The 23,392-nt window shown below is 50.3% G+C and overlaps 5 protein-coding genes and 1 long non-coding RNA gene across 9 annotated transcripts; 2 read left to right on the top strand and 4 right to left on the bottom strand.

The window, feature by feature from the left end:
• The first annotated feature begins 515 nt into the window (after positions 1-515).
• Positions 516-5,305, top strand: LOC131215930 (adenylate cyclase type 2). The gene is made up of 11 exons (XM_058210324.1): positions 516-689; positions 762-902; positions 1,407-1,931; positions 2,012-2,136; positions 2,210-2,245; positions 2,309-2,740; positions 2,815-2,968; positions 3,027-3,220; positions 3,287-3,950; positions 4,022-4,290; positions 4,348-5,305. The coding sequence occupies exons 1-11, from the start codon at positions 516-518 to the stop codon at positions 5,303-5,305; spliced, it is 3,672 nt and encodes a 1,223-aa protein (XP_058066307.1).
• Positions 5,306-5,533: 228 nt separating this feature from the next.
• On the bottom strand, positions 5,534-6,655 carry LOC131216498 (leucine-rich repeat-containing protein 59-like). Its single transcript, XM_058211008.1, has 3 exons — positions 6,467-6,655; positions 6,343-6,402; positions 5,534-6,285 (listed from the first exon to the last, which is right to left on the bottom strand). Exons 1-3 carry the CDS (start codon positions 6,578-6,580, stop codon positions 5,605-5,607), a joined length of 855 nt encoding a protein of 284 aa, XP_058066991.1. The 5' UTR covers positions 6,581-6,655; the 3' UTR covers positions 5,534-5,604.
• A 411-nt stretch (positions 6,656-7,066) lies between these two features.
• Positions 7,067-12,374, top strand: LOC131215929 (uncharacterized). The gene is made up of 5 exons (XM_058210323.1): positions 7,067-7,074; positions 7,627-9,235; positions 9,350-11,150; positions 11,215-11,366; positions 11,487-12,374. Exons 1-5 carry the CDS (start codon positions 7,067-7,069, stop codon positions 12,372-12,374), a joined length of 4,458 nt encoding a protein of 1,485 aa, XP_058066306.1.
• A 2,031-nt stretch (positions 12,375-14,405) lies between these two features.
• Positions 14,406-19,715, bottom strand: LOC131210549 (oxysterol-binding protein-related protein 2). Of its 4 annotated transcripts, none has more exons than XM_058203821.1 (7): positions 19,573-19,715; positions 17,709-18,128; positions 16,713-16,835; positions 16,091-16,645; positions 15,803-16,025; positions 15,370-15,722; positions 14,406-15,287 (listed from the first exon to the last, which is right to left on the bottom strand). In XM_058203821.1, exons 2-7 carry the CDS (start codon positions 17,756-17,758, stop codon positions 15,182-15,184), a joined length of 1,410 nt encoding a protein of 469 aa, XP_058059804.1. In that variant the 5' UTR covers positions 17,759-18,128; positions 19,573-19,715; the 3' UTR covers positions 14,406-15,181. The 4 variants fall into 4 exon arrangements, with proteins under 4 accessions (XP_058059804.1, XP_058059813.1, XP_058059796.1 ...); XM_058203830.1 differs by lacking the exon at positions 19,573-19,715 and adding an exon at positions 18,897-19,157; XM_058203813.1 differs by lacking the exon at positions 19,573-19,715 and adding an exon at positions 19,010-19,157.
• Positions 19,716-20,250: 535 nt separating this feature from the next.
• Positions 20,251-21,115, bottom strand: LOC131205448 (uncharacterized). The gene is made up of 3 exons (XR_009156746.1): positions 20,840-21,115; positions 20,572-20,625; positions 20,251-20,365 (listed from the first exon to the last, which is right to left on the bottom strand). It is a non-coding gene; the product is annotated as an uncharacterized LOC131205448 (long non-coding RNA).
• A 529-nt stretch (positions 21,116-21,644) lies between these two features.
• LOC131206064 (large ribosomal subunit protein eL19) lies at positions 21,645-22,973 on the bottom strand. The gene is made up of 3 exons (XM_058198445.1): positions 22,923-22,973; positions 22,402-22,508; positions 21,645-22,342 (listed from the first exon to the last, which is right to left on the bottom strand). Exons 1-3 carry the CDS (start codon positions 22,925-22,927, stop codon positions 21,846-21,848), a joined length of 609 nt encoding a protein of 202 aa, XP_058054428.1. The 5' UTR covers positions 22,928-22,973; the 3' UTR covers positions 21,645-21,845.
• Positions 22,974-23,392: the final 419 nt, after the last annotated feature.

Raw genomic sequence — 23,392 nt, 5'->3', positions numbered from 1 at the left:
ACGACGGTGTGTTTATTTTTGTACTACCTCCCCATGTGTCCAGTAATCTGCCTTTTATCAGACACGCACAGCCCGACGCTTGGAACGAGGGACCAGCTCCGGGGGGGCAGGAGAGCAGCTGGCCGCGGCTGGCCGTTATCTGAGAGCGTCTTGTACATTATTTTTAAGTGGCAATTTTTACTCCCATTTAATCGACTGTGTTCGACGGCGGGCATGTATCGACCCTGCCTGAAAAGTGTGTGCTCTGGGAGCCCACCTTATCGTGGTTATTGATTAGTTTCCGATTGTCGGCTACGAGCGGCGAACGTGTGTCGTCTCCACCGGTCCACGGGTACTTGTATTTTTTTCTGGTGACTAACGGTTAAGTAACGGTGAACTAGAGCGAGTTCGACGATCACGACCATTGTTGAAACGGTGTAGCAGCTTAAGGTGTAGCGAAAATGTGCCAACAGTCGTCCGAAAGTCCGTAAACTCGTCCGTAATTAGGAAAGAAGAAAGCAATACTCTTCTCGATCATGTGTGAAGTACCGGGACGGTCGACACCGGAAGCAGCGCCCGGTTACGCAGCCCACGAAGAGGCCGATATCGGTCGACTGCCGACAGCGGCGGCGGACAGAAATGATCAATCGCCGCAGGACAGTGAGGGTGACTACATAGCGCTGAAGAAATGGGAGCTTGGATTTCTGCGCGTAAGCAACGGTCTCGGTGCTACAGTGTTTCACGGTCAATTCAACCGTACGTTTCCTTTCAACTACTGACAGCGAGAATGCATCAATCTCGGGCTGGAAACGTTTTACCTCAAGTACATGGAGCGCGTCCAGCGGAGCTATCTGTCCATCTTCGTGGTGCTGCAAACGTTCGTTAGCATATCGCATGTGATCGTCATTGTGACGGGCAAACAGGTGAGCATGGGAGCGTATGGTGCCATGCGTCCCTGGCCAATGTGCTGGCCCACCGGAAACGGATTCACGTCGAAGAAGGGTATGGTAATTTTGAAACGATTCGTAGCCCATCAATCAATGCAGAAAGGCTCTGCCAAAAAAAAGGGGAAAACAGGAGAACCCGAACTCGGATGGGTGAGCTATCCGCTCGCTCGTATCAACTCAGTCCATTGCGGGAGGATGACAATAATTTTAATTGATGGTGATAACAGGACGCTCTGACACAACTACCGTTCTGGCGTTGTGTTGCGCACTTCAGAAGCGCTTTTAATTGAGCGTTTCGATTGAGCCGTGTCTTTTTATCACGATAATGATACCGCAGGCCGCACACAAACACAGACACAGAAGCATGCGATGGTGATTCCTCTCGTGTTTTTTTGGGGGAACCCTCGGTTTTTATTTACATTCGATTGAGCGGGATCAAGATTCAAAAGTACCCTTTTATGGGCTATTATTCCGCAACAGCACCCAACGGCCGCCATTCATCCGGATCTGATTTGCTACACGTTTGGTATACTCTTCGTGTGGATCTCGCTGTTCGCCGCGTTCAAGGAAGGGCTCGTGAAGGCATACCCCTGGGTTCCGTACGTGTCCTCCAGCATGGCGGTCATCACGATGATCGTTACCGACCTAACGATCCCACTGTACCACGCGGCCGTAACGTTCATCAATCCCCCACTTCGGCCATCGTACGCCAGTCACACCATCTTGGCCATCTACATTTTCCTGCCACTGAGCGAAAACATTCACGGCCTCATCCTGGGCGCCGCCACGTCCGTGTGCTATCTGATCGAGATGGCGCTAATCACGTACCGGCTGGAGGACAACACGGCCCTGAAGGTGATCGCCGAACTGATTTACTTCGTGTGTCTCAACCTGTTCGGGCTGTACTTTCGGCTCATCAACGAGGTGGCCATCCGGCGCACGTTTCTCGATCGACGCGAGCTGGTGGAAGGCAATCTGTTGCTAAAGTTTGCTCGCAACCAGGAAGTAGGTGAAGGCGACGACCCATTAGAAATACTCTAGCCTCGGCTCGGATGATGTGACTGTGCTCCGTTTCCTTTTTGCAGAAAGAATTGTTGCTCAGTATCCTACCCGAGCACACGGCAGAACTGATGGAGAAGGACATCCGGGCGATGATCGAAAAGACGCGCCATGATCAGCACAACGCGTCCCAAATGTTCAACACAAACAAGTAATTATACAATGGTGGACAACGTTCAAGAGGTGTTCCGTAGTGCTAAGCCCTGTATTCGTGTTCTTTGTAGCTTCTTCCGGACCGGAACCCAATGGCGATCGATAAAGTAAGTGTAAACAATTCTGCCCGGTGTACCCGCGTACTAACTGAGCAACCTTTGCTTGACCAGCAAGCTTTACGTGCAGAAGCACACGAACGTCACCATCCTGTACGCGGATGTGGTCAACTATACGTACATGACCACGCAGCTTCCGGTACGCACGCTGGTCGACGTGATGCACGAGCTGTTCGTAAAGTTTGATGAAGCTTCGAAGGAGTTCAACGTGCTGAGGATCAAGTTTTTGGGCGACTGCTACTACTGCGTATCGGGCGTGCCGGTGCGCAACAAGTACCACGCTAAGAGCTGCGTCAACCTGGGCCTCCGCATGATCAAGGACATCCGTGAGGTGCGACTGTCGCGCGATCTCAACATCGACATGCGAATCGGCATCCACAGTGGCAGCATCATCTCCGGGGTGATCGGAGCCTGCAAATGGCAGTACGACATTTGGTCGAAGGATGTGATCATCGCAAACAAGATGGAGTCCACCGGTGAGGCGGGGTAAGCTTGAAGTTTGGGGCGCACTGTGTACGATTTGCATGCTGATCGCTCGCCTTTTTTTGTTGACAACGCAGCAAAGTGCACGTTACTATGCAAACGTTGGAGCAGCTGGACGGGGAGTACATCTTCGAGGAAGGAACACCACAAGCGAAAGACGACCCTATACTGTCGAAACACAACATACAAACGTTCCTGATCGTGCCACAGCCCGGCTACGACGAGGGCAGTGTGAGTATTACCAAGCAGCACTAGCCGGGGACTAGGGGACTAACTGCACGCGTTACAGTTCTTTGCCATTCAAGAACCGGGCCCCAGCAGCCGGATGTCCAGCGGAGTGAAACGGAAGACCATCAAAAAGGAGCGCAGCCTGGTAACGAGAAACTTTATGCAGAACTCGATGGAACAGTTTCGGGAAATTATGAAGCTGACGAACGTCGAAATGGCGTACGAACTGGAACGGATGCCCATCGGGAGATTTCAGTACGAGAGCATAATACTGCTGCTGCCCGGCTGCGGTTGATATTGTTTGATTTTGTCTCTTTGTAGGTTCAACAAGTTGTTCTCCTCCTACAAAACCTATATGCATGAACCGGGAAGCGAGTCCGCGCGAGTTCCACCACATCTGGGCGGTTCACAGCGAAGGCACGAGGAAGAGGACACGAATCGGCTAGATAATATGTCGCCCTGTTTCATGTGCTTCGAAAACAGTCGCTGGGAACTGTCCTACCTGCGGGAACCAGATCTAATGCTCAAGTACAGCGTACTGATGAGTTTCATCGTTTTCGTGTGCATTCTGCTGATCCAGATCCTGAACGAAGCGTCCGGGATTTACTTTTGGATGCTGAACGGTTTCTCCGGCACACTGTTGGTGGTGTTCGTACCGATCACGTGGTTCAAAAAGATCTGGGACGTCTACACACCGTACTCGATTGACGATTTGCTGCGGGTCCGCAAACCGCAATCGAGGCCGATGCGCATCTTATACGACTTCTCGAACGACATTATGGGGAAGTTTATTATCCGGACGGTGATCTACCTGATTACGATCACACTGCTGGTGCTCTGCTCCCTAATGTACCTGTTCGAGTGTAGCTACGATCTGCACGCGAGCAACGAAATTGCGTCGGACGAGGTAAACGCCGCGTTTGCGTTCACAGATCGGGCTGCCGGCGACGACTATACGGGCAAAACATTCTGCACCAATCCTTGGGTATGGTCCCGACTTCAGTAGATAGTGTCGAAACGAATGTGGAGCCAACATTTCGCCTTTTTTCGTTACAGTCCGTAACCCAGTGCCTTACGCTAACCATCGGAATGGCGTTCCTTTTTCTGCGCATTCACTTTCTACTGAAAGCCGCCGTGGGTTTGCTGATATTTTTCTTCTACTGCTGGACCATTTTCGACGATCTGTACTATTTCTTCGACAGCAGCGCGAGCATGAACCCAGGGCTCGATCCGAAGGCGTCCCACCTAATGTTGATCCTCTTTATCGTCATCATCTTCCACTGGATCGACCGGCAGTCGGAATACATTGCCCGGACGGATTACAAGTAAGATAATCTCACGCGGGAGTGCACTCGATCTATAGCGTTAATCTATGCTTTCAGCTGGAAGCAACAGCTTCTGAAGCAAAAGGAAGAGGCCGAAGTGACGAAGCAATCGAATAAAATTCTCGTAGAAAACATTCTGCCGACGCACGTAGCCGAGATCTACATCAACCGGCAGCTCAAGAACGAGTTCTACAACGAAGAGTACGAGAACGTGGCGGTGATGTTTGCCACCATCACCAACATGGAGGTCAATACGGACATTTCGGTGGAGAACGAGAAGAGTGTGCTGAAGGTGCTGAACGAGATCATTTGCGACTTTGACGAGCGTCTGCAGTACTTCGACGGGTACCTGAAGGTGGAGAAAATTAAAGTGTGTGGCTGGACGTATATGGCCGCCTGCGGTCTCGATCCGGGACGATGTGACTCGTCGTCTTCGCTCAGCGGTTACCGCTCGGTATCGGGCATTACGCGTACTTCACTCATGACCAACGGGCGGCGGAGTCTCAATCCCCGGGCGTCACTCGACGTCACCCATAAGGCGAGCACGAGCACCCGCAGCAACTCCTCCGGCAACTGCCGACAGAGCAACAACGTGACGATCGTGATGGCCGAGTTTGCCCTCGAGCTGATGCGGGTGCTGAGGGACTTTAGTAACGAGAACTTTAAGCAGCACAGTCCCGGTCTGTTGCGTGTCGGGATATCGCACGGCAAAGTGATGGCGGGGGTCGTGGGTTCCAGTAAGCCACTGTATGATATCTGGGGTAACGCCGTCAACATGGCGTCACGAATGGACTCTACCGGGGAACCGGGAAAACTCCAGGTCACGAAGGAAAGTGCCGAAGTGCTGGAGAGCTACGGGTATCGGTGTGACTATCGAGGTGAAATTTTCGTCAAGGGACGCGGCAAAATACCGACGTATTTTGTGCAGATCGGTAAGGACTTCAATTTCGTGAAAAACAAAACCCCGACCAGTAACGGAAATGCTCATGTTGGCGATGTGACAACGAAACTGTAATCAGTGAAGAAGATTCGAAATTATTATTGATAATAAACCATATTGAAGTTTTTATAATTACCCACAACATCAAGCTGGACTCAAGCGCGGTTACAAATATGTGTGGGATTGATGGGACCCCTCTATCGATCTTCGAAAGGCTTTTGTCGGTTGCGATTCTAGGAGAGTTCGGATGCAATTTGAACTATTATTGGTTTTTCCTTGCTTCGTAAATCTTGTAAACCGTAAAGAACATCTTTCACAAGAATTTATTTTTCTACGCACTTTACAAGTGATAATAATGAATTTTCTCTTACTGATTATTTTATGTACTCTTCCTGCACACGGTTTTCATTTGGATCGTCGAACATCTTTTCCCAGAAAGATTGCACCGCACCGGAATGTGTGGAAAAGAGAGCCACCACCAACGCCAGTAGTAGCACTAAACCGATGGCCAACAAGATCGTTGCCCGTGCTCCTTTGGAGGAGACGGTCTCACCCTGGCGGCGCTTACGTTTTTCAGTGCCCTTGTCAGTATCGGAATCTTTCGTTAGGATCTGCACCATTTGTTCCGATTCGGCCCCATTCAAGTGCTTTCTTCTTCGTTTCGATTTCCCAGTAGCACCGGTGTCGACATCCTGATTCGGTTGTTTTCCTTCGGCACTATTGCGCAATTCTATCTCGCCCATACAATCACTGATCATCATCTGCTCGATAGTTTTCATCAACTCGACGGCACGGTTGGCTGCCGCCAGACAATCGGAAGTATCGCTGAAAGTGCCGATTTTTTTGCCGAGTGCCGGATGCAGTGGGTTGTTCTTTAGATCCAGATACTTAAGGTTTCTTAGCCGCCCGAACGAGAGCGGCAAACGCGTTATTTGATTGTTGTATAAATCGAGCCGCCGTAGGTTGGTAAGTTGCCCGAAATCGTCACAGATCGAGGTGATTCTGTTTTTGGACAAGTCCAGTTGGGTCAGCTGCGTGAGCGCTAAGAAATCACTCTGTAAAAGGCCCATTTGTTAGACCAACTGCGCAGAGTAAGTCGTATCAGCGCTTACCTTAATAGCCCCAATTCGGTTGTTAGACAAATCCAAGATCGTTGCTCTGCGTAAGGCTTTCTGGTGCGGGAAGAAAAGTACCATCAAAATTTAAAGATCCCATATCCGACTCCGACCCACTTACGATTTCATTCACTGGGATGGTGGAGATGTTCATCAGACTCAGATCCAGCAGGTTGTCCGTGAGCCGTTCACGGACGTTAATCTTTTCACCATCATCTTTACTTTGTTTCGGCATACTCCTAATTCATGAGAATAATTGCAATCACTTTTAACTTATTAGGCGATACGAGGCCTGCTTTGTTTTGATTCCGACCGGCAGAAACGTTCCAGCTGGACGGGTGACATTTCTTTGTAAGGGAGTTTGGGATGCAACCGGATGTTTATGTTTCTGTTGGTTCAGCATCGCATATAATTCGTAAATTTATGCGAGAAAAGAACTGCAAAAAAGAAAAGAAAGTGTGTGGGAAAATAAATTCTTTGGAAAATATGCTCCATTTGCAGTTGAGCGGCCAGCCCCAAAACACACGCGAAATATTTCGGTGAAACATTTCACCACGCTGAATGCACCGGCCAAGCTGATTGGCTGAATTGAACGCTTTTGCGGGAGCGCTGAAGTGTCAGTTACGATCAACGGGCACTATTTGGCGGCAGCGCGAAGATCGTGAAAATTGTAAAGCATTGTTTTTGTGTTTTGTGAAAAGTTGAAGATATCCGTTCCGTAATGGACAGGTAAGCGTAGAAAGGCCAAAGATTCGTGCCGAACATCGAACGCATTCCGGCACATAGCGTTTGTTGTCCCTAAACAATATCGCGGTACATGCGCACTGGTTCGCACTGGAGTTCCCTCTTCACTGCATATCGATTTCCGATCGTACGCGTTCTGTCACCGTTGATTTTACATTCACTGTTGTGTTTCGCGGTTCGCTAGAATGTTTGTGGTTTGTTTCTGTCCGACGGAGGCCTATGGCTGGTGAAAACTGCTCCTTCCTACACGCGGCCGTCTTTTGTTTTCGTCTTTCAGTGTTCCGCCGGTGGTGAATGAGCACGACTCGCAAACGCAGGAGGAATGCAGCAGAAAACCGTACGCGAGCTGTTGTACCACGGGTAAAAAACAGAGAGCATTCCGCCGCTACCGTCCGCACGATGGCTTTGGGGGTTCTCCGGGCACGGGGATACTAAAGCCCTACAATGCCTTCACGCCGCTTAGTGAACTAAAGTGAGACAGAGAGGAAACATCCTTTGGCCGTGGGTTTCGCACTGATGTTGTGTCGATTTTCGCAGGCAAGGCTACACACCAAACCCCGGATCTGGCCTCAGCTACTGCAACTCCTTCGAGGCCAATCAGAGTTTTCCACGCGTTGGCAAAAGGCTATCGCGGTACAGCCAGCGGTTTGCGGCCGCCATCGGGAGCACCGGAAAGTCTCCGCTGGTGATAAGCTTTGATTCCACCGCAAAGATGGATCGGGTGCGTGTGGATGGTTCGAACGGGGTCAGGTTTACCGCATTCCGTCCAAAGGGTGGCTGTTATCCGCACGGGGTGGCGTCACCGTACAACAGCTCGTACATTGCATCCACCTCGGAGTCGATTGGCCGCCTGCCAAAGAGTGATATCAACCCGAACAAGGCCGTTTTTACGATAGATTCCCGAACGTCCCGAATACTGATCGTCAATCGGAATGCCTGCGAGCTGCTGGGGTACAGTTCCAAGGAGCTGTGCGAGATGGAGTTCACGGGCCTGCTGCTGAACAAGAGCAAAATGCACGTGTCCGCCCTGGCCGAGGGGCAGCTGAACAGTGAGGACGGCACGGTAATCATACTGAGCGGAAAGGTGGTGGAACTGTGCACAAAGTATGACAAAAATGTAGCCGTCTCGCTGTGGGTTCGGCAAATCGACACCGAAGGCCAACGGTGTCTGGCCGTGGCGGAACCGGTCGAGCGACGGATAGCTCAGGTGGTGGTCGACAAGAACGGCTACATCATATCGGGAGACAACGAAGCCCTGATGCTGTTCCAACTCGACACGATCGACAAGTTTAACGGTATGGATATTGCGCTTCTCATACCGGCCATTCTGCTCCCGGATGCGGACTCTAGTCTAATAGCGAAACATATCAGAAAGCAGAAGGCGACTGGCAAAACGCAAGACGGTGTATCGTTCCCGCTGTGCCTGATGATATCGCACTACGAAAATGGCACCGACACCACGGACAGTGGGCTGTCGAATCCGAATGCGCTGCTCTACACGGTTACGGTTTGGGTGTACACCAACCTGTCCGGGTTGCTGGTGATTGACGAGAACTCCGTTATCGAATCGTGCAACCACCACTTCTCGATGCTCATGTTCGGCTACCCGCAGAGTCAAACGATCGGGGAGCACATCAGCAAACTGATACCCAACATCGGACAGGACAGTGACTGCCTGACGCGAAGCCGCAACGCAACGCTTTCGTCGCTGGACAACGACGAATCGGAGACGGAAACGGACCACGTGGAGCTGGAAAGTGGCAAGGACAACTTTGTGCCACCGTGCCGTGGGGCAGTGAACGGTGTCCGGAACGGACATGTCGCATGTTGCGAGCTAGCCAGCCCGTCGAAGGAACCACGGAAGGTGTGCCTAGACTTTACAAGCGTGTCGGGCAACCGGTCAACGGTGGGCAGCCTTTGTGTATCGTCAACCGCAGAGAATGCCTGCACGGATACGACCAAAGCACAAATTTCGTCGAACGACAGCGAGCTGCCAGCCGGTGCCGGTGGCAACGAGTCCAGGGACCTTTCTAGTACCAAGGAGCAGCCTCTGCTGACTGATAGTGCGCCGTTTCCGGAAGACAACAGCGAAAATAATCCAAACTACGTCAACACATCCAGCCTGTTCAGCAATAATAGCATAAAGGTGAGTGATGGAGCGGGAAAATGGAACGGTTCGCTAAAACGAATGGTTTAATTCCAGCTCTGTAATCCATCTTTCCTTCCGGCGTCTGGCGAGCCTATGGAGGGTAACAAAAAGTCACACAGCCCGGCCCTAACGGCGGCGTTAGAGGATTATACGAATTTTGCCGACTGCGATCTCCTAACACCGGTCAACGAAACGGGTTCCGTGTGTATGAATCTGCTCGGCTCGAAAAACGCGTCCAACAACGAAACGAAAAGTGGCCACTACACAACCGAGGACATTAGTTCCGCGTTGTTGTTGAAAGACTCGCCAGCGAGTATGGGACCGCCGCCAGCCTTGGTAACACCCCGATTGGTGAAACCGCACGAAAAAGCGTCAATCATTACGTCCACACCGGATCCGCAGCACAAACGTCATTCCGTTGGCGGCGGTTCTAGCAACGATGCAAGGCAGACGGTTACCCATGGCAGCGCAAAACCGAACACAGCCTACGGCGATGGAAAGTACCGGGGCGAAGCAATCCATCACGATGGTAACGTGATCGACATCATCTACACGATCTCCAATCAGACGCTGCCGTGCGGGCGTAAAGTGTACTGCATTTGGATCAGTCGCGATCCGGAATCGTCGTACAACCACCTGGAGGACGTGAATGTAACGCTCACGTTCAACAGCATCACCAGCACAATCGACAATTCTGTCGGGGGGCCCGGAGCCAGCAAGACTGCGGCAGTCGGCACAGGAGGAACAAATGCTGGGTCTGGGGCTCCCGGCGTGGCCAGTAGTCGGCCAAACTCCGTTTCGCTGATGTCGCAGTGCGAGGAGGAGCAGGTTTTCGGCGAGTACAACAAACACTACACGACCATCAAGCAGATCGGCAAGGGTGCGTACGGGTACGTGAAACTGAGCTACCGCAACTCGGATCGGCTGCTGGTGATCTCCAAGTTTATACTGAAAGAGAAGCTCTGCTCGAACTTTATGATAACGACCGAGGACAAGCGCGAGATTCCGATGGAAATTTACCTGCTGACGCACGTCAAGCACCCGAACATCGTGACCGTGTTCGATGTGTTTGAGAATGAAAAGTTTTTCCAGCTCGTGATGGAGGTGCACGGTTCGGGGATGGATCTGTTCGAGTTCATCGATCGCCGGCCGGCCATGACGGAGAAGCTCGGTTGCTACATCTTTCGCCAGATTGCCTACGCCGTCGACTATCTACACTCGATGAACATCCTGCACCGGGACATTAAGGACGAGAACATCATCATCGATCAGCACTTTCAAGTGAAGCTAATTGATTTCGGTTCGGCCACATTCATGCAGGACGGGAAACTGTTTTCCACCTTCTACGGCACCACGGAGTACTGCAGTCCGGAGGTGTTGGCTGGGAACAAGTATGCAGGGCCCGAGCTGGAGATGTGGTCCCTCGGGGTGACGCTGTACGTGTTGATGTTTTTTGAAAATCCCTTCTTGGACATTGAGGAAACGCTCAAATCGGAGCTGATCATACCGCAAGAGATTGGCAGCGAACTTGAGTATGTGCTGTTGGCGTTGCTGGATAAGAACCCCAAAACACGGATCACGATGCCACAACTGCTCGCGAGCGACTGGTTGACGCAGGAGATTGTATCGAGCGCGTTCAACTTTGCCCAAATCATCCCGTGCGAGCCGTACGAAGTGAACCCGGAGAAGTACTACAATGGGCAGATCTATTCGAGCCAAACCGGGCTCTCCACTTCGCCCCACAGTTTGTCGCTGGTCGACGATGACGAAGGTGTCAACGACGACGACGACGATGACGATGAGCAGCATGCCCACATCGAGGATTTTTCCATCGATCCGGAGGAACTGCTGGAGGACGATGTGTGCCCTTTGTCGCTAGACGACGATCCAAAACCCGAACAATCAATCACCGGTAAGCGGGTTGCGTTTTATTCTTTTTTCTTTTTTAATTTTCGAAACCATCTTCGAACTTACAGAGTCGCACGAAGCCGCCCGTGACTCGTTCGAGGGTCCGGCTCTGTTGGCGAAAACCGCCCATCGCATGTCGCTGCACGATTACGCCGAGGATCTAACGGTGCCAACGGCAATGCGTGGTGGTGGTGAGGCCGTCTGCCAGCTGCCAGGTGCTGTGAGTAGAACGGCCGATGAATTGGCTAACACTTTGAGAAACTGCCCAGGTAAATCGAACCCCTGCTACGACTGCATAAATCACTCTGTCCCTGTTGTTGTGTCGTTCTCCGCTGCCAAGTCTGTTCCTTCCCAATTAAACTCCTGCCCTGAGCCGCCGTGCGCGACCGCAAGTGTAGTGGAAAGTGTCGGTTTAGTCGCCAAACCGCCGACAGTGTTGCAATTGAACGAACTCCCAAGCCCGGTCGTGGTCTGTGAGCGCCCGTTTTCAAGTGGCAGCAAGTCCAACAGCGCACACCACGCGACGCTCTATGACTCCAGTTGCTCCACAACGCCATCACTCGTGCTGCCGGCTTCCTCCATTTTGCTGTGCAATATGATGCCCCCGTATTCAGTTCTGACCAGTGGCGATAGTTGCTGTAGCTGCAGCAGCGTCACCACCATCAGCAGCAGCTGCTGTAGTATCGATATTGAACACCACCAGCAACCGTTTCCCGCGGTGGACGATGGGAGTACGGCCAGTAGTAGTGCTGCGGACACACCGACGAACTGTTGTTCTCAGGAGTACGGTGCGAAAACGGTTCCGCCAGTTGGGCAGCGTAGGGTCGAAACCTTTGAAGGGGACGTCACGTGCTCCAATCTGTTGGTGCTGGGAGACTCACGACACTACGCTGCGTCGTCATCGTCCACCAGTCCTTGTAGTTCTCTGACATCTTCCAAGTCGGAGAACAACATTTTCGATGGCAAGTTCGCCACCTTTAGCACCATCTACGATGTGGTTAGCATGGACAATGTAACCGATGCGGCAACCGCCATCGGTGCAGCAGATGCTCCGGCCATGCTGCCGTTCCATGGCTACGCTATCAGCGATCTTTCTCGTGAGCTGGCCCCTTCAACGGCGGTGCTGTCAGTAAGCGGCCCGGCTTCGAACGGTGGTAGTAGCGCCGCGGCAAACAGCGGAAACGCTGAGGGCATCTCACCGCGTGGCTGGCGTCCGTTGAAGAAATAGTCCGAATATATCATCTAAAATGTGTGGCCCCTTTTTGATGCACCTTACTGGGCCTCTGGGAAACGTGACTAACTTGTTTCTGTGTCGAGTCTGCACCTTGTCCGACAGAATAGGGCTTTTATAAAACTGGCGTTGTCTTAGCGCGCACCTCGATCTGTGATCTTTTTAGTACACACTCACACACATATACATACGTGGCGATCCGTGGCTTCCGTGATTCAGTAGCTGTCATTGAAGTAATACTTCTTCCATGTAATGACTAATTCCGTACATTTCTCGCGAAAACAAGTTCTTTTATACTACGATACCAAAGAACTAGCTTTTTAGTGCAGCTGTTGGAGTAGCTCGTCTCGACACGTCGGTGGCCGACAATCCCCTAGCTTAGCGCATTTTACAACGAATCCCAAGACACCATGTTAGTGGGTTCGGGTCTCATTTCGTAAAGAAAGTAATGAGTAGTAGGAAGTAATCGAAACTGTGGCACAAATACCCGGAAAGGTGACGCTTTGAACTGAATGTTAATTTATCGAAGGTCATACTCGCGAATTTGTGTTGAGCACAACATATCATTCCTTTCTGGCAAACACTGCACCGTTTTCCCCTCTTTTGGTTCCATGCTTCTTTGCTAGACTGTTGTTTAATCCGTATGTCGTCAAATATTTGTGTTTGCTTTGTTTAGTTTACTTTCGTGTGTTTAACACGGACTTCAAAATTTATTACACCACCAGTAATCCATTTCGGTTTCATCGGAATTTGGCCGAATCTCTTTTCTTGTTTCTCTCATCCACTTCCCCATTCTGTTCCCAACACTACTGCGCTGATCGACGACTCTCCCTCGACACACAATCACAAACGCGCGATCGATACTGATCACCAATGGTGGCTATATAGATGGCAATACGAACAGCGGTGGTTGTTGTAAGGAAAGTAAGCTTATAATTATAGTAAATTCAGAGCCCATCCAGGACCAGGATATTGGCGATACTGGTGTGCGATGGCGGAGTACGGAAACTAGCATCCAGCATCCATTGCAACACCAACAGCGCGGGTTGAGCGGGGCAGAAGAAGCGGACGATCGGTTGATCGAGGCGCATGATCGTGTGCCCTCGCCAGGGCAAACCAAGTGCAGTAGAGCAATAGAGCGTAACGGGGAGTGTGAGTGTGAGAAAAGTGATAACGATAATTACGATATCGATTCTTTTGAAGAGGACATCGACGATCGTTAAAAACTGGCCTTGGTGGGGCGCGCTTAATCGCATCGCACAATAGGACCGATTAGTAGAATCAATCGTAGAGCAGCGATAGGCGGTGCAAGGTGTCCTCTATTCCTTCAATTCCACCACGGGGCAGAGAGAGAGAGAGAGAGAGAGAGGATAATTTTTAACCGATACCGCATAAGGAGGGACGAAACGTCCTTGCAAGAGACAAGCGCTAGAACGGTAGTGTAGAACAAAAATCCGTACAAGTTTATAGTAAAATACTCAATGGAATACCACAAACCACCACAAGCAAAACAAAACAGCAAACTGAAGATTAGGCGTAGAGAAGTAGCTAAAATCTCACGTACACAAAACAGAGTGGAACTCTAGTAGATGATTGCTTTTAGGTTCTTAAATTTTATTAAACAAACGAACAAGTCGCCTAAAGCACACAGCAAATAGTAGTAGTGGAATAAAATAGACAGACAGAGAGAGAGAGAGAGAGAGAGAGAGAAAGCAAATAATTTATACCGTTGTTGAAATGGATAATTAATTTTTGTAAACATGTTAAGAAAACCAAGCAAAAAGAGCACATTGTGTAACGCACCGTGTGGGAAACCGAAAACGGCAGTCCCTTCCAATAACGAATTGTTTGTAAATAAGAGCATTATTGTAAGACAAAAGAAAACGACAAAAGAAATCTTTTGACAGTGCCTGCGAAGCAAGCAAATCTGTAAGTACCTTGTAGTACTAGGCCTGATGGCCGGTAGTGTTGCATGATCAGTAGAGTGAAATAATGGTAGTGACTCCGGTTTTTAGCTCTTCAAACTACAGCAATTTTTATTCACTTCATCGTAACAGGGGTGTCTCATTCCTACTGATAAATACATATTATTAACTCTAGGTACGCTGCTATATACTGCTGCCGGTAACATTGTGTTACACAATGCGCGCACTGCGGTTGCTTTATAGACACTTCAACAATGTATGTTTGTATATATATATATGCTTTTGGTTTTATATTGTTCACGTCCCTACCGAGCGTTGTAATGTATGTGTGTGTGTTTTTTGTGGTTCGAGTATCTATTGAATGCTTTCTATTGCCAAGTCTGGCACAATAGACAGACAGTAGTGGCTGGCGGAAGGATGACCCCTGCTTCTTCGAGCGCCATATGAAGTGTCATACATAATTGACCTGGAAAGGTGGATCGAATCGCAGGAGGCGGCGTAGGAAAACACGTTTCTAGGTAGGGAGGGATATTCGTTTCCATCATCGTCGAGAGCCGAGATTTCTTACACGCTAAAATTATATTGTCCCAAAAGTTTCCGCTTCCGGATGGTGTGTCCTTCTGAATGAAGCGTTAGAGCTCTGTGTGGAATGTGGTCGTTCGTGCGCCTGGAGGAGCTTCGATTTAGGAATGAATGACTAGTATACACGGTACGCGCACGTTTCTACTTATTGTTCCATTGTTTTGCTAAAACGCACATCAAGAGTTGGCGGTTGACAACCGTCTACAAAGCCTGCTACTACGCCGAGGATGAGACGGGGATGAAGCACACTCGCACCTACTGCAGTGCTGGCTGTCAAGTATCAAGCGCACGTGTCATTTAAAATATGTCAAGCTGTAGGTTTTCATCGTTCCGATCCCAGTAGCCTCCTTTGTAGATCCAGTCCTCCTGCATGGTGTGTGGATTGGTCTGCTGCGTAAACCATCTGTGTTGGAAAAGGCCGAATTTTACAAGAAAATTCCCCATTTAAGCCAGCTTGAACCCTCTATCCGTGATGGCACACTCACCGTGGGAAAACGACCTGCTCCTCGTGCGTCTTTTTACTTTTCTTGCGGGTCTCGCGCTGCTTCTCTTCCAGCCGAGTTTTCTCTGCGGCCGCACCGTCCAGATCGCCCTGCTCGAGCTTCCGTATGTCCGGCCGGAGCCGCGAATCGGTCGGGCAGAGTGTCTTCGGTTGCTTCATGTGGTCCTCGAGCTGGTTGAGGGACATTGCAAAATTGGTGAACTGGTAGTACTCGGCCGTGTTGTCGGGCCGGGCCTCGGCTTCCCAGAGCAGCACCGAGTTCGGAATGTCGATCGAGTAGGCAGAGTCACTCTTCGGTATACCATCACCGTCCGATGGCTCCGGAGGTTCATCGGGCTGCCGGGAAAAACGAAACAAACGGAAAGAGAACGTCTCATCGGTCAGCGGCAGAGTGGCGGAGAGAAAGAGGACCGTACCTCCTGGATGGAGAGGCTCCGGAAGGAGCTCATCTTGAGGCTGTTCAACTTCGACAGCACCTTCCGGGGCGTGTTGCCCGGCGACTCGTTGGGACTTTTGCTTCGTTCCTCTCCACGCTTAAACTTGTGGGCGTTCTCCTTGATGTACTCCTCGTACGAAACGTAGTCGGTGCACTTGATGAACTCCGTCCACTTGCCGTACAGGAAGTGGGTCTTGCGTTTGCTGGTAACGACAATACAAACGGATTAGCACACGGCCAGGCACCACTAAGACAGGCCAGCAGTTACTTGCGATCGACGATGTGCCCCTCGACACGGTGCAAATCTTTGTTGTTCCAGCCAGACGGTTTGAAGTTGAGGGTCGCCTTCAGACCGTGCTGGTGGCTGACGACCTCCATCGGGCCGTACTGCTCGATCCACAGCTTGCCGACGATCACGTTGTGGACGCAGCAGTTCACGTTGCTCCAGGAGTAGGCTTCGTGCAGCTTGGGAAACTCGACCGTTACCACGCCCTTGGGCTGGATCTCGACACTTTTGCCCCAAAACTTGAGCTTCGGGTGGATGGACCCGTGGAACCGGAAGCTCTCCGAGTCGGCGTGAAACGCCGATATTGGCGGATGGTGGGACACCTGCTCGCAGATGATGCGAAACTCGGGCCGCGTCAGCTCGAACGTTTCGCCCAGCAGCGGGTTGAACGGTTTACCCAACCGCTCCCAGTTGGAGGCCAGCGCCGACACGGCAAACGCGGACACGTACTTCAGCCGCTCGAGCGGTGTCGGCTGCTCCGAGGCGATACGCAGCAGCTTCGCGTACTCCATGTACTCCGTCATGCGCTGCAAAAAGCTGAAGCCGCAAGGTCCATTTCAATGCCGTTGCTGAAAACCGTTCCTTTGGGGACCCGCCCGCTTACCTTAGCGGCTCGTTGAAGACGACCGGCATCGTGATTTTGCTCAGCTCCTTTCCGATACAATTTTTCAACACAGACCAAATGTTGAACTCATTACGGGAGAACATAGGCACCGGCAGCGACGTTCTGTGGAAGGATAACGCGTGAAAAGTGGTCGCACGTTACGCACGGCGGGCAATGGAAGGGAGTGGTGTCTGTGGTTTCTTTTCCCAGTTGGGGAAGGTGATCGATCGGTGGCGACGATCGTTAGATGACGAGTAATGCAGTAAATGTATGTTGTTGTTCGGTGTGAATGTGAAGATGCACGACAGAGAGAGAGAGAGAGAGTGCGAGAGCATAGCAGAAGGAGCGAGTGCCGTATGATTGCCGGGAAAAACGGCAACGGATTTCCACGGAGAAAAGTGTGCGAGACACGGAGCGAGAGGGAGTATTGGGAAAAGAAAGTACAAAAACAGCACACAACACAGATCGGTAGAACATACAACAATACATTGACGAGATAACGTGTGGGGTTTGTATGTTTGTAGAGGAACATCACGAAAAAGAGCATTCAACATTCAACAGTAGTGCGATCGCGTTTGTGTTGTGCTGAACCGCGATCATCTGCGGTAGTTTGCATTTCAAGAAAACACGTACAAAACATTTACACAACAGCAGCGTGAGCTTTGGAGTGCGTGTAGCGGAAGGATTCCAAAATTAGTGTGCGTTTCGCAGAGTTGATGACAACAGTTGGCATTTCGCCAACAAATGGCGAACCGGAAACGGGGGGTCTGTATTGTTGTCGGGCAGTAGTTGGTGGTGTGCGTTGTAATTGGCGGGCTGCTGTGCGCCGTTCGGGGGACTGGCTATCGAGATATCGTGTTTAAGTTTGTTTAAGTGGCGTATTGGTAGGTAGCAAGTTACAGTAATCGGTTGCGAACTGATCAGAGAACGAGAACGGAACAGAAACAAAACAACGGGTACAAGCAATTGGCTATAGAATCATTACGTCATATTTACCTGAGAGCATCATACTGGCCATTCTTATCTTTGACCACCTTTTCTGCCATTGCAACTTTCTTTACGGTACCTCTCTCCCCCGGAAGGGTATATGTGTAACCGGGGAATGCCCGTCGGTCGACGCCCGAGAGGTAACTTAGGGTAACAACAATGGTAGTGCCAAACAACCCACCAAACCAACGGCCCGTTCCATCAGCGCCGCGGCCGAGCAATTCCTACACCGCCTCGCAAGCGGAGCGGCCACTCCTTGCGCGCGCGGAGGATCCGCGACGTTCTTCAACTTTCTTCTTTCCCTGCTTTGGAATTCCTCCCGTTTTGTGTGACTCCGTACTGCCTTCCGCCGCCTACTGCTCACTCACAACACACTGCACATTGGACATATTTCGTTCGGGCTTTTTAGATCGGTAACTCGCGTGTGAACTAAAACGTGAAAAAACAAAGTAAGCATTTCATAGTTCGGTTTCGCTATTTTTTTAATTGTGCCTAAAAGCCAAAACAAAACGGACGCTACGAATTGACTGTTACTCTCCGCGCTAAAGGGTCTAGCTAAAAAAAACTGTTGTGCAGCAGCAAACAAACCAAAGGGCACAAAAACTAAACAAAAAAGAAATCTTCTCAAACGACTTTGTGGGCGGCAGCATGTTGCATCGCCTCTCTTATGCTCTGTGTGCTGTGCGCTTTCCGTGCTCGCCAGGTTCCTGCTTTGGCAGGGTAATCCGAGATTTTGCACTACTTAAAGGACACACTTGGGGTTGGGGCGGCAGCAGGTCAGGTCAGAATCCGAACAGGAACCGTGAAGGAGGTGATTATGTGAATAATGATGATAATTATGAAAGAGAGCGCGTGAGTATGAGAGCGAGAGAGATAGGAGGTACATTTAGCTGGAAAACAGAAGCTCTAGCTTGCTCTAACACAACATCACATAGGTATCGTTTTTTTGGGGGCCCTCACACCGCCCTACTGATCTCATCGTCATAGTTGATGAGTATGGAAAATGGGGTGAATGGTCCACTAATTGTTTTTTCTCTCCCTTTCTCGGTAGAACAATAGAACACCAATACGATACACAATCACCAGACACACACTACATGCACTAGAGAGTTGTGCTTGGCAACGGATAGTTTTACCACAGCAAGCGGATACGAGCGAGAGAGGGGAGAACAGCCTGGTGCTGGCAAAGTAACCTACGACGGCATCTCCTAGAGTAGAGTCCGATTCCTGTGCTGCGAAACCGCCATCTTTCGCGTCAGCAAACGAGGAAATGCTATTACAACATCCGGACGGATGAACACACTATTTACTTGTGGCATCAGCAGGAGTGGGAAAAACCATAGAAAAGCACCAGCGCCCACCAGCTGTAAATTAACTGCTACACACGGATCAGCGAACGAAAGCACGGAACAACCCACGGAACAAGGTAAATCGGTGCACACGGTTCCGCTTGGGTCAGAGGTGGGTTGCGTTTGATAACCAACAATCGAGTGCTTGTAACTCAGCCGTGAGGCCCTCCTGTAAGCCACATCGTGTGCCTGCTCGTCCTTCGTCCGAAGCTGGCCATGGATCCTATTCTCGGGCTGACACGAAAAGGCGCTCAAAAGCGTGGCGCAGGCGCGCTTGTTACTTGTGGAATGTGTGTGTGGTCTATAGAATGTCTCTCTCGCTCTCCCGTTCCAGAAGGACACCTGACCACTGAGGTTTAGGGGAGCGCCTTGGAAAATCGAACACTAAATCCGATGCAGGCAGGCAGAGGTGGCGCAATGGGTTCTAAACAATAATGGCTACAATAATGGGGGGTACGGTCCTAGGCACGAATGATGGTACATTTTTCTGGTGGGATGAAAGTGAGTATATTTTTGTGATTCACCTTTCCCGGATGGGCGGGAGTACTCAAGAACTGCACTGCATAGTGTCCGCCTCCTGGGTGAACTTCCTCCTCTAATCCATTTTTAGACACCCACTCACAGAACTAGTAACTTCCAGGACAGCGGCAGGACCAGAGCAGTGACGAAATCCGACTGACTGACTGCCCCATACTCAACAGGGCTGCTGCACGGTCCGACTATAGAACCGAGAGTAAATATGCCACCGCCGGAGCAGATGAGGGTGAGTGTTTGCTCCTGGGAACCGCGTTCCCGGCACTACCGGTCCTTACATTTGTGGGGGTGCTCGGAGAATACGCTGGGCCAGAATCAAACGGATCGCAGGAAGGTACTCTCTCACGTTTCGAATTGTTTGTTTGCCATTTTCAGTTCGCGGCTCGCTCTCTGTCTCGCTCGTGGTGTGTGGGAACAGTTAACAGCATTTGTTTTGAGGTGGGCGTACGAGAATCTTGCCATGATGACCAAAATCGGCTCACCATCGTGGGTGCATTTGCGATGTAACCGCCGGTAACAGGTTGGACTCTCGAAGAAAAGCTACAAGTTGGGGGGTTTACTGAATGCCCCTGCGGTAAAGCTAGAACCATTGTTTGGTATTTATGTTCCTGTTTCTTCGAACCGAATCATTGATCTCTTTCAAAGTGATTTAAAAAGCGTAAGAATTTGTTCTAGGTAACCTTTATTAGATTGTAACATTGATGTCGTGCGTAAGCTAACACTGTTTTCGCCGATCTTTGACGACTGAACTAGGGGTCAGTTTTCATTCGTCCACCGAAGATGCTGTAGGATTAAAGAGAGCAAAAAAAGGCAATCGGTAAGTTGATCGTTTCGCAAATTACTTTCTTCTTGGGTTCGCTTTTTTATTGTCAGTTTTATTAGCGTTACGAATCACGGGAAGGATCATAAGAGATGTCAGAAATTCGGATTGCATTGTTCGATCATCATAGAGAGCAGATTTATCATTCGTGTGATGGGACAATTCTTACCTTTGTGTACGCGTTCGTAACAGCATCGCGGACGGGAGAAACCACAAAGGGTTGCTGAAAATGGACAGATCACAAACCGTTATTAGGTCTTTGATGCGATACCTTTTGAGGTTAAGTAAAAAAGCGTAAAGCTTTCTTCAGCATGTGTAGCGTTACAAATCATGATAAAATTCATAAGAGATGTCAGAAATGTAGGAAGCTGTTTCGATCATCACGGTTAGTTGCATCGTCCGTTCGCTAAGCAATCTTACTGTACGGCTGTACTTACATCCTTTCAGTGGGTTCAAGCTGCCGGCATTTTGCAATCCTTCCCGACACTGCTGTGTATCAGACATCTTAAAGGAATCTGCGATTTCCCATCAAGGCACCGAAAAGACTCGTATCCCGGACGCTGCATTCATCGTCGAACACTCACCTCCCACATCACAAGATAATTTCGTTTCCAATATGTCTATCTTTATAATAGCCAAGTAAACTTTTCTTTAGCACGAGGATTTTACAATTAACATTGCCCGCACTTTGTTCTCTTCTAATAAAGCCTCGCGGTTTCTGCACGAGTTAGCGGCTGTCAATCGATTTGACGTTTAACTCTGCTTAAGCCCCTACTGTCGCGTTTATTATTCCGTGGTGTAGATGGCGCCACGCTAGCCTTAGCCAATCTGGGCCTCTACTGTCGCGTTTATTATTCCGTGATGTAGATGGCGCTACGCTAGCCATGGCTGGCATGGGCCTCTACTGTCGAGCTTATCAATCTGGGATTTAGATGGCGCCAGTGTCTCGCTGGGCCTCTTCGATTTTGCGCTACCTCCACAGCTGGTATGCGACCCTGGTATTTCGGGCCGTTTTTCGGATCGAACCGTCGGATCCCACTTTTCGCCGTCGCCTGAGAAACTTCAACGCTGTCTCCCGGATTTGCAAACGAACCAATTGTAAGAAATTACCAATAGATATTGTTATTTGTGGTTTCTAAACGCTGTTTATTTTAGCAAGAAGTTTTAAAATTTTCTTTTACACACAAATAAACTGGTGTTTCGGACAAATAAATTAGGAACGAGGAAACAAACGAGGAAACATCGGATTTTACTTTTTTCGCAAAGCGATGAAATATATTTGTACCCGGGGACAACAGGGCGACGGATGTACAATCCAGCGTGCCGACCGGCTCTCGTAGGGGGGCAAACATATTTCAAACTTTCTTAAGAATACACAGTATCATCGCCATTCCGCGTGCTCCACACACTTTTCACTGCTGCCACTAATCCGCCAGGATCCGCTTACTTCTTGCCAGTGGTGACGTGCGCCGTTTCGTCCTCCTTCGCGATGGTCTGCAGCAGCTCCTGTTTCTTGTTAGCGATACGCTCCTCGCGGCGCTTGCGGGCCTCTCGCACCTTGTTACGCTTGGCTTCGGCCTGATCGTTCAACATCTTGCTGCGCGCCTTCTCGGCCTTGCGCTTGTGGATGTGCTCCATCAGGATGCGCTTGTTCTTGAACACGTTACCCTTCGCGCGCATGTACAGATCGTGGTACAGGTGACGGTCGATCTTCTTCGCCTCGCGGTACTTCTTCAGCAGGCGGCGCAGCACGCGCATACGGTTCATCCACAGCAGCTTGCGCGGCATACGAGCGTTGGCCGTACCTTTCCTCTTGCCGTAACCGCAGTGACGTCCCTTACGGCGGGCGATCGTGTTCTTGCGAACGCGGTACCGCGAGTGCACCACCACCGGCTTCTTGATGATCAGACCATCCTTGATCAGTTTACGGATGTTTTGCCCTGCAAAAAAGGGGGATCTCAATCGGGAAACAAACACACACCAATACGAGGCTACTTACGAGAATTGGTGTTTCCAATTTCGTTGATTTCGTTCGGATCCAACCAGACCTTCTTCTTGCCACATCGCATCACCGAGGCTGCCAGCCTCTTCTGTAGCTTGAGGGAGCTGCAAGTGAAGAAACAACACAACAATTACAGCACGCATCCGGCACATTGCTAATACATTGTTTGCCACGTATTGCGCCACCCGTGCCGGGAAGCGAGCAAGAATCACCGTCGCACTGTGCATGTTTGTCTCAGAAAAATGATCGATGGTCCATTCAACACATTGCTCGCCGACACGTTCCGACATTGCGCTCCCCGTCATCGCATTTCACAATCGATACGCGAACGGGAGTTTGACAGTCGCGCGGAGCAGCAACACACATCGACGAAAAACACCACAGAAAAAGTGATACTTTCGGCGCTTTCCACATGCACCGGTGCGCGACGTGGATTCTTTCGTGCTTCGGGGACACTTTGGGCACGGCGGCGACCGGAATGCCGGGCCTTTTGTCGTAAAATTCGGCACACAGCGTACCTCATGTTGCTGATCTCTTCCTCGGCCCAAATAGAAAGAAAGCTGAAGTTTGCCGAGCGGAAGTGATACCGCCGTCAGATGGAAGCAGCGCACCCTAGCGACAAGGGCGGGCAACCATCGCAAACGTCATCGAACGCTTCATCACTCATTGGGCAGGTCGTCTCCGTTATTAATTTATTTCCCCTTCCCACTAGATGGCACTGCTAGATTTACCGTAGCGAAACCATCTTCTTGATGATAAAAATGAAATGAGCTTAAGTATTTCAATAGTCCAATTTATGCGTTATGTAAATGCAATTGCTTTTAATTAAGACTTGAAAATGCAGAGCGCTACCCAGCGGTTCACCGGCGTTCGTGCTACCCACCGACGCGGCCACAGTTTGACAACTCCGAAATGTCAAACCGATTCTGCATCCAAGTTCACACAGTTTCGCACGGGCAACGAAGGTGTAAGTGCAAATGCGCAAAGC

Source organism: Anopheles bellator, chromosome 1 (assembly GCF_943735745.2).
Source record: "Anopheles bellator chromosome 1, idAnoBellAS_SP24_06.2, whole genome shotgun sequence".
Classification (NCBI taxonomy): domain Eukaryota; kingdom Metazoa; phylum Arthropoda; class Insecta; order Diptera; family Culicidae; genus Anopheles; species Anopheles bellator.
The sequence above is the reverse complement of the archived record's forward strand: the minus strand, read 5'-3'. Positions and strand labels throughout refer to the sequence as shown.

Bases quoted from the DNA above. Each gene is read 5' to 3' on its own strand.
- LOC131210549 (XM_058203821.1), bottom strand. From the start codon at position 17,758: ATGGCAGAAAAGGTGGTCAAAGATAAGAATGGCCAGTATGATGCTCTC. The intron at 16,646-16,712 runs GTAAGCGGGCGG...TTGCGGCTTCAG, and splicing joins GTCTTCAACGAGCCGCTAAG to CTTTTTGCAGCGCATGACGG. The intron at 16,026-16,090 runs GTAACTGCTGGC...TGTCGTTACCAG, and splicing joins GGGCACATCGTCGATCGCAA to CAAACGCAAGACCCACTTCC.
- LOC131206064 (XM_058198445.1), bottom strand. The intron at 22,343-22,401 runs GTAAGTAGCCTC...CCTTTTTTGCAG, and splicing joins AATTGGAAACACCAATTCTC to GGCAAAACATCCGTAAACTG.
- LOC131215930 (XM_058210324.1), top strand. From the start codon at position 516: ATGTGTGAAGTACCGGGACGGTCGACACCGGAAGCAGCGCCCGGTTAC. The intron at 1,932-2,011 runs GTAGGTGAAGGC...TCCTTTTTGCAG, and splicing joins AGTTTGCTCGCAACCAGGAA to AAAGAATTGTTGCTCAGTAT. The intron at 2,137-2,209 runs GTAATTATACAA...TGTTCTTTGTAG, and splicing joins CAAATGTTCAACACAAACAA to CTTCTTCCGGACCGGAACCC.
- LOC131216498 (XM_058211008.1), bottom strand. From the start codon at position 6,580: ATGCCGAAACAAAGTAAAGATGATGGTGAAAAGATTAACGTCCGTGAA. The intron at 6,403-6,466 runs GTAAGTGGGTCG...TTCCCGCACCAG, and splicing joins CCATCCCAGTGAATGAAATC to AAAGCCTTACGCAGAGCAAC. The intron at 6,286-6,342 runs GTAAGCGCTGAT...GGCCTTTTACAG, and splicing joins ACCGAATTGGGGCTATTAAG to AGTGATTTCTTAGCGCTCAC.
- LOC131215929 (XM_058210323.1), top strand. The intron at 9,236-9,349 runs GTGAGTGATGGA...GGTAACAAAAAG, and splicing joins TCAGCAATAATAGCATAAAG to TCACACAGCCCGGCCCTAAC. The intron at 11,151-11,214 runs GTAAGCGGGTTG...TCGAACTTACAG, and splicing joins ACCCGAACAATCAATCACCG to AGTCGCACGAAGCCGCCCGT.